The sequence below is a fragment of the Melanaphis sacchari genome, unplaced genomic scaffold (assembly GCF_002803265.2).
Source record: "Melanaphis sacchari strain LSU unplaced genomic scaffold, SCAv2.0 Contig60_pilon_pilon, whole genome shotgun sequence".
Classification (NCBI taxonomy): Eukaryota; Metazoa; Arthropoda; class Insecta; order Hemiptera; family Aphididae; genus Melanaphis; species Melanaphis sacchari.
In genome coordinates this window covers 121,730-131,609 of record NW_020271429.1, presented here as the reverse complement: position 1 = coordinate 131,609, position 9,880 = coordinate 121,730, and the positions used below count along the sequence as shown (strand labels likewise).

Genomic DNA, 9,880 nt, shown 5'->3' with positions numbered 1-9,880 from the left:
CTTATAGAATAAGAATTGAGTAACTCCCTTTTTTTTACATTAACAAAATATTCTTTTTTAACATACATACAATACATTAGTGTTATTTACAATAAAAAAATACATTATTTTTAACATAGGCTTAATGAGTGATATTAATATTAATATCCATATTTGATACATCGCATAAGTTTTTTTTTTCACTGTATTCAATTTATAACTAATATGAACACGGTCTATAACCTTTTTTCTTGTTTTATGTTGCGATAAACAAAAAAAGTAAAATTTAACAGTGATTGAAAAAAAACAATATAACAAAAATTAACAATTTTGTAAATAAAATTAATCTAAAATATGTATGAAATGATTTTTAACAACAATATGAATTAGTTCGACAATGCGGCAGAAAACATAGTCAACAAGACTAGCCATCAGCCGCAATAAGGAACGGCTACAATGACAATCTGATGGTAAATATCACTTTAAGAATGGTTTGAACATGAAATTTGCTTTCCTACGAATATCTTTTTCTTGTTCAAGTACAAAAAGTGTATCTCGCATGGTAACACGTTTTATCCTTTGTCTAGGTATCTGTTAATATAAACACATATTTTTATTTTATGAAACTATTTTATAACCATTATGTATTACTTACTGTTTGTCTATTTGTTAAACTGGTATTAATACTACAATTTTGGTTCTGAAATTAAAAAAAAATTATTTAACATCAAAAGTCTAAAAAAAAAGTTACTAAGGCTTATAATACAATAAAAATTATTTAAATTTGCCCTTATATTAAAAATAACAAAACCATGATTATTTTATCAAACAAATATTTGCCTATGTATGTAGTTAATGTAGACCACAAATACAAGTTATTGCATCTACTTAACTATTCAACGGAATACTTTTTTTTTAAATTATATAATTTGTGAATTATTAAATATAATTTTAATACAATTTGAAAGATAAATTACATATCAATAATGAAATAATACAAATTGTATAGTATACATTAAATTAAATAAATATTAATTATGTAATTTAAAATTAAATGAGTAAAATTTAAATAAAAAATTACTATACCTGTAAACTAGGAATTATTCCTGGTTCTAATTTTGGTTTTTTCCTAGGTCCAATTGCATTTAAGGCAGTTAAATTAGCTTCTCGCTGTCGTAATTCTTCCATCTCTACCCTTTGCATCTTAAAAAAAAAAATTAATTGATGATTAAAAACTAATTTTTACACCAAAAAAATTATTAATATTATACCTCTTTGGCTTTAGCTTTTAATTTTGCTTGTTCTGGATCTTCATTTTTAGACCTGCTTTTAGCTGCCCGTAATAAGAGCTCTCGCTCCATTTCATCTTGCTTCTTACGTTCAACCTTGTCAATTTCTTCAAGGCATTTGATTTGACCTCGAATATTTCTAGTAATTTCATACCGTTTATCCGCCTAAACATTAAAATATAAAATGGTAAAAAATGTTATTCACAGATGACTATTAAAATTTTACTTTATTAAAATCTAAACGATGCTCCGCTACAACAGCAAATTTTTCTAAAAGATCTTTTAAACGTTCAGCAACTGCATGAGATACTAATGCTGGTACATCTGCTGCAGCATCTTCTAAACCTTCTCTATTTACTAAAAATAAAATTATAAAATATATTAATTGATATATAAAATATTCATCATAGTAATTTAAATTTTTATGAAACTAAAAATACATAAATTAAAAAAAATTAAATAGCTAACTTTAAATTCCATAAGAGTATACTAAAAATAATGAAAAAAAAAAAAACTGATATTGTTATGATAAATAATTTTATACTGTAATAACGAATTACGAAATATGTATCAAGAAGTAAAATTTGAAAGTATGAAAATATATTTATATTTTATTAAGAAGTAGGGTTCAAAAGCTCTAATATATTCTTTTTTTTTTTTTACAACAAAAAGTTAGTTTTAAAAAAATAGATAAAATATCTTAATATAAAATTAAATATAATAATACTAATACTTTATATTATACGGCAATATACACTATACCACAAGTATTATAATAAATAATATTAGTATTTTAAATGCAGAAATAAATAAAATTATAATTGTCAATTATTACATTGAAGGACTAATAAAAATCTGAGAATAGACTGATAACTATTATAGTGGCTAATCATTACTCATTTATTTCATTTTCAGCGCCTTGATCTAGAATTAATGTTGCACTAAAGTTAACCAATAATATCACAAATTACTATTATAGGTATATTAGCTAACATGAGTCATTGATAAAAAATTTAACATACTACATAACATAATGATTCGCTATCGCATCAACTGCTTTTGTAGCTGCTGTTAGTGCATGGCTGAGTTTAAAGTAAAAACAGCTTATTTATTTATTATAATAGATCATAGAGAAGAGTTGCAAAAAGAAAATTACTTAAAGGTTTTGTAAATAAAATGATAAAATAATGTAATACTAATATATTAATAAATATTACAATATTTAACACCTATATGTTAAAGAGCGTTAACACACATCTTACATACCCAGAGAAAACGCCACTAATTCAATTATATGAAATTCTTAATTACCTTAAATTGATAATACAATGTTAGGTATTATTTAGTTTAGTTTAAATTATGCTTTAGTTTTATTACTCTAATCAAAATTATTTTTTTTATTTAAAATAATTCTTATAGAATTAGAAAATTTTATATTTTAACAAAATGTTCTAATATCGTCAAAATAACAAAAATTATTTTAATAAGATTTCAATTAAAAAAAACTTTTCCTTGATAAAATGCATTAAATAATCAAGCATACCATTAAATAAATCTAAATAAAATATACATGACTTTAATAATTACCAATTTGTTTAATTTTTGCTACTAATGGATTTTGCGGTAAAAGTATTTCATCTTTACATGATCTAATTTGTGTTCCAACAAATTCTGTGGAACCTAAAATTCTTTGGGTTTCTTCTGCTAAGTTGACACCACCCATAGCAGCAACATCGTTAATATCATCATCACCACTAATTAAAAATTAATGTTTTGGGTTTAAATTTCACTTTACAGTCATTTATTATTTTATTTAAATTAAAATAATTTTTAATTACACATATGCTGCTGATGACGAAAAAGATTTCTTTTCTTTTTCCTTGGATGGAGGTTTAGACAACGCAACTGTTGGAGGAGCAACAGTAATTGGTGTTGGAGCTTTGCTGATCATTGTAGGTTGTGCTATTATATTTGGTGATGGTGGTATCCGAGGTTGAGGCATTGTTATACTATTAGTTTGTAGTGGTGTTGATACTATAGGAGTACTAATTTTAATATGGGATCCAGCTGGTGTCTTAAGAGGTACTGCTTTAACAAGCATCTGCCGACCACTACCCACTGGTGGTCTTGGGGATGATGTTGATGTAAGTGGTGGAGGAAGTGTAGTAGCTTGAGAAGATACTATTGGAGGTTGGATACGAATTGAACCCATTTTATTAACAGCTGTAAGACCTGTTGGAGTTTGTACCCTGACTTGTTGCTGTAATATAAAATTACAACAAATTAAGAAATGAACACCAGTTATGATTTTATAAGTAATTGAAAATTAAATTAAACAGAAATAATTAAAAACTTTCAGTATAAATATTTAAAAACATTTTAACTTAGTAAATGAAATTAAAAATATATACACTAAGAAATTAGATTTTTTAAGAACTTAATGATATAAAATAATTTGATTTTAGTCAAACAAACAGGAATAAAGTTAAGACAGTTTTAATGCATGATAAATTTGAAAAACTAAAAAAAGCAGTTTAACTTACAGAAACAATTCTATGTTGTTGTTGAGAATTAATTGTTCTTGCTGGTGTTAAAGCTGGTTGGGAAGTCATTATTCTAACCGTTTGTTGGTTAGATGCTGCATTGCTTAAGATATTTCCCATTACTTGTGTATTCTATTAAAAGTATAATAATATTGCATTAAATAAGTAATTCAAGTGTGAAAATATTCTATAGGTTATAAAACCACTAACATACAATAAGTATTTTACTTATAACTATATATATTATTACTATATGTCTTGTTTTGTAAAATATAACACCATTTAATAGTTTTAAAAAGTAAAGAAAATTTCTTAATGATCTCCAGCCCAAGATCTGTTAAATAGATATACTATAAATCTTATAATAGAATAGAGATTTCTTTATTGTGTAAAAATTAAATATAATGCTGAAGCAATCTTTCTAAGTCTTGTTACTCAAAATGATTCATTTTTAATCAAATTTTTTTTTTTATTATTAATATTTCAGAGATTTTAAGTAAAAAATGTTTTAATTTTTTACTTTGAAATAAAATATTTATATGAATAATATTAAGCACAAAATATTTTAAATATTGAACAAATAGTCTATTGGAGATTTCTATATACATATTATTAAGAATAAAAAACTTAAACTTGTGGGCAACTATGAATCTATATTTATAACAAAAACAATCATAAAATTAAGACATTGTTCCGAAAAAATATCACAATTATATCTTGTTAGTACTGAATACAAATTTTCAATTTTCAAACTTCATAATCACAATAATTTGAAGACAGTCTTGATAAATTAATTGGATTCATAAGCAACTTTAAATTTGAAGAAAAATAGATATTTTTCAATAAAATCTCAAACATATTTATGACAATTATTTGAAATACAAAATTAACAATCAAGTGAAATTTTTTAGCATAAATAGGTTAGATTGTAATATTGATATATATATATATATATATATATCAATTGAATACATTTTCTCAAACTGCATACAACATTTTTTCATGGAAAGCACCAGATTCAAATCTAAGATCATTCCACAAAATATTTAGTGTAACAAGTAACATGTCACACTGAAAAATAAACATAAGCTATTTGCTTAATTACTGTCAAAATGTTGTAAAAAGTAATGGGATAAAGGATTTTATTAAATTAAAATTATTACTATACATAATAATTTTTCTAAATAATTTTATTTTTATGAATTATTCAAACATCAAATAAATAAAATAAAAAACTGAATATTGATTTTATATATCACACATAATGATTATGTGAGTAAAATACATTTAAAAAAAATATAAGAATTTGAAGTATTTATTTTTAATAATTATAATTTAAATTTTTTATATCTACAATTTAAAAATGTAAATTTTTAATCAATTTTGAACATAATGCTTCTAGAAATGTAATTAAAATATTATAAAATAGTTAAGACGAAAATATTAATTTTATCATACCAAAATGGTTTGTAACAATTATAAATAAATACCAAATTTCAAATTTTGATGTAAAAAGAAATATAACAATTTTTACCGTTGCTTGCTGCTGATTAGCTAAAACAACAGTAGGTTGAGCACTAAGTTGTGGTGGTCGAATTCCATCAATCACCATTTCTTTTAACATAAGTGATTGCCTCAGAAGTGGTAGACTTTTCTGTAAACAATTAAAAAAAATACTTGAATTAATATTAAATAAGCGAAAACAAAATAATAAAAACTAATACCTTGAGGAAACCAATAAGGCACGGTTGTGGTGAAGCATTTAGAAGTTTCTCAAGTCGATCACAAAACTGTTCTGGCTCCACCTTGGCATCAACCAATTCTTGTATAAGGGTTCGCACACTCCTTTCTACAGGTTTAGGTTCTTTACTTGACAATTCAAGTAAATTGGCTAAAAATTTTCGGCATTTTTCTTTAGTATTGTCTTGTTGAATTTTTTGATGCGCCTAACAATTAAATAAGCTCTTAAATATCTCAATTAATTTATAAAATTGAATTAATTATTAACAATACCTGTTGAGGTTGAGCGATCGTTTGAGTTGGTGTTGTAGTTGGTGTACCAGCAATGGAAACATTGTTCTGAAATTATATTTTTTAATTCAATTTAAATACATACAAAGATTTATTTAAGCCTTTTATCAAAGTATTTATATCTTTAAACGTCAGGAAAGGAAGTTTATTAATTACAACATGATGTAATTATTATTTTTATTAATTAAAATTAATAGAATAAAATAATATTAATTAAAGATAAATAGTTATTAATTTTAAATACCAATTAAAATTATTATTAATTAACTTAAATCACAATACAAATAATAATTATAATAATTAAAGATCAGATTTCAATACATTTGTATTTTAATTAACTTTTTTTTGATTACAATACTTACCAAGTTACAAATTTGTTTTTAAAGCTAACTATTCTAATAAAATAATTATTCGAGTATTTTTTCATTTTTAGGTTGTTTAGATTTATATAAAATAAAGTATGTGTTTTTATCTTTGTATGGTATGTCATAATCTGGTATTAAAATTATACGAATCACATTTTTCTTGATGACAAGATCGTCACATGACCACTGGTCTGTTATATACATACAGATACTAATTTTATTACTTCAACATAGGTTAATTAATTTTTTATTTACAAGATATTAATAATACTATATTATTAAAAATAAATTTTTTTTGGTATACTTTATGAAGCTATTAGTGTCATAAATAAAAATATTAAATTTTTTAAAAGAATTTAAACAATATAATTCTAGCCTTCAAAAGAACATATCCCTCCCCCTACTAATTTTGCAATAACTAAAAAATTGTGTTTACATGTACGAAATGATTATGTTCTTTTATAGATCAGAGTATAGAAATTATAATAAATTATTTACAATTTTAAATTTAACATTAAGTTTAAAACTTTATGGGTAATAACTTATATGTCTCATAAAAATTCTAATATCATATATTGATTAATTGATTATTGGCAATGCAATTATATTACAAAAATACCCTAATATATTTATTTTTGAAATTATTCCTGTTATTCTACAAAATCCTATTTGTTAACAAGTCTTATTCTCATCACTATTTAAAAAATAAGATAATAAAATATAACTTACAGTTGCAACTGAAGGAACAGATTGAACTCTAAAATTTGCATTATTTTGGGTAATAGCATTTCCTTGACTAGGTGCTGGGCCAACTCGTAATAACTGGTACTGGCCATTTTCAGTCTTTAACAATATATGTCCACCTTGTGCTTGTTGGAGTGTTTGTAGAGTAAGCTACAAATAACAAATAAAAATATATCAATAAAATTTAATAATGAATTTAGTGAATCACACTAATTATACTGAAACATTTCAAATATATATCCAGTAAAACATCAATAGTTCAACTTCAGACATTTCAAATCTGGTGAATACATTTTTTCTAATTTATTATTAAAACAGATAAATAAATGGAGTAGACACAAAATATTTTGGTTATTTGAGTACACTTAGTTCTTTAACAACCCTTAATTGTCAGGATAACACTTGGTCTGACTTTGTCCAAACTATCAAGGCTTTATAATAATTTAGTATTTTCAATAGCTAGAATAAAAGATTATTTGTTATTGCATATTAGTTTTTAATTATAAGTTATACTTTATGCAAGCAAAAGTTAGTATATAAAGTTAAAATTGTTTAACTTACTCCAGGTGCACCAGGACGGGCCCCAACTACTTGAGGTATCATTACTCTTGACATATTTTTATTAACTCCTCCTTGAGAGTTTTGTGGCCGCAATGCATTTACATTAAGTATTTGTACATTTGCTGGCAAAATTGTTTGAGGAGAGTTACCAGTAACTACACCCTGTGCCATTTGCTTAGAAACAGTAATAACATTGGATGAAACAGAGGATTGATTGGACGATACTTGTCCAGGTAAAGTCATTGTGGAAACTGGAGGTGAATTATGGTGATGCTGTTGAGAAGTTGACTTAATTACAACAGCAGTTCCAGTACCTGTAAGAAAATCATGTTAACAACATAAACTACAACAATTTATTAGTCTGATGTGAGATATAATAAATTCCTCAGTAATTTAAAAAAACAGATTGTATTGCCTTAAAAAAAATAATAAAAAAATAAATGCAAAAATTGTTTAAATTTACATGTGTGTTGATAAAAAAAAACTAATTAGAAACTACAAATTATAACCAGGCTTAAAGAAAACACTATAAAAGAAATAATCTGAGGGAGAATAAATTATTAGAAATGTTAATTTCTTTATAAATCTGGCTCAGTTAATAAACCATTGGCATTTGAATAAGATTTTTTGATAATAGCATTGATTGATCTTATAATATATATTCTAAATATAAAAATAATTAAGAAATAATGGATTACCACCTACCTATAAAATGATGATTATTCGATTGGGCTTATCAAAAATAGGTCATAATAAGCTACCACTATTAACCAACAGCGTACGGGCAATACAGAATAACATGACATTGACAATGCAAGTCATCAGCGAGTTACGGATCATGTTATATAACACTATTCCTTAGTGTAATGGGTGTACAGAGAATGGAGCCGGAGACTGTTTGCGGTGGTGCCCAACACAGTAGGGCTCGTAGTCTAGTCATACGAAACATTGGCGGTCCGGACAGAAGTCATGTAGGACATGTAGGTATTATCCCTATATTATATCATATAGTGTCGGTGTAAGGTGTGTGGCGTTAGCGACGCATAGGGCAATAACGCGCAACAAGACAATTTCTAACCTGTACTAGTAGAATTGATCGTGCCGTTTGGCAGCGAATTGACGGGCACGTAATTTCGACTATTGGCCGAATTTGAGTAAACCACTTTGACTTGGTCCAGCGATTTCATGGGTTGCGGTGCCGCGTAATTGTGCGCCAACGTTGGATTGACGACATGATGAAGATGTTGCTGTTGCTGCTGCTGCTGCTGTTGTTGTTGTTGCTGTTGGCCAACAAAATCTGCCTGACTGATGCCCGGCATTAAATTATCGCAGTGGCTGTATACACGTCAAACGAAAAAAAAAAATTAACAAACCGATCAGCATAGGTTAAACGCTGGAGCGCGTCACAAGCGCGGCGTTTGTACGCTGATGAATGCAGGCGGCGGCCGCCCCGCGGCGCGCGCCACGGGGATATCGCGGACAGCTGGCCGCGGGTGTTGCGGTGCCGCAAAAGCAAAGTTTGTTGTACAACAGAGATAACGACGTATAGAGGAAAACTTTTGTTCAAAACAAACAACAGCAACAACAACAACGACGACGACGAACGCCTAACCGTATACGCGGGTACGTTACTACATGCGGCGGAAAAATTGTTAAACGCACCGTTTTAGTGCCACGGACGAGGAGTGGGGAACGGTCTTTGGACGACGGGGCAAGAGTGCGAGGCGGGGAGCAGAGCGCGCAACCGACGACGACGTCCGGTGTGTGCGCGCGCGCCACGGTAGCAGGTAGTGCGCGGTGGGACGGGGTACGCCGTGTACGCATGCACATCAGTCTGCGATCCGAGTCGGTCAGAAAATGGCGTCAGTCAAGTTTCTGGAGGAAGTACTCAGTAAGGACGTGGACGAAAACGCGTTCAGTGCAATCGTGGTGTCGCTGGAAAGCGAGCTTGTTACCAACACGTCGGTCGTGTCCACCAGTAACAGGAGTCACCACCACAACAACAACAACACCACACCAACAGCGGCACGGCGCAGCAGCAGCAATATCTGTCACAGCTACAGCAACCGCGCGCAAAACAACAGCAGCAGCACGTCTTGGTCAGCGGTGCCCGGTCCCGCCTCCTCGATGAACAAGTGCATATCAGCGCATCCAACAACAACAATAGTCTTTGAAGTGGTTCGTTTGTTGTGGGGGTGCTAGCTGTTTTCGCGCACTCGACGGGACGACGACGTTTTTGGCGCGAGCTCTTCGACAGGGTTATTCCGCCTCGATCGGCCCGTTGGCCTGGCGCGGTCGTACGGTATGCGTGAGTACGTGGTCGGGGAATAGGAGGCCGACGAATATTTGGCGTAGGTTTCCGACATAG

At 28.7% G+C, this 9,880-nt stretch overlaps 1 protein-coding gene across 1 annotated transcript; it reads right to left on the bottom strand.

Moving 5' to 3' along the window:
* Positions 1-284: 284 nt before the first annotated feature.
* LOC112600092 (transcription initiation factor TFIID subunit 4) lies at positions 285-8,847 on the bottom strand (the record flags this gene model as incomplete). The annotated part of the gene is given in 14 exon segments (XM_025347253.1): positions 285-570; positions 635-679; positions 1,066-1,182; positions 1,251-1,433; positions 1,495-1,625; positions 2,856-3,022; positions 3,107-3,528; positions 3,812-3,943; positions 5,346-5,465; positions 5,536-5,757; positions 5,825-5,890; positions 6,937-7,101; positions 7,513-7,826; positions 8,591-8,847. Coding segments are annotated over 14 exon segments (2,455 nt in total), but the record flags the coding sequence as incomplete, so codon positions are not given.
* Between the last annotated feature and the right edge of the window lie 1,033 nt (positions 8,848-9,880).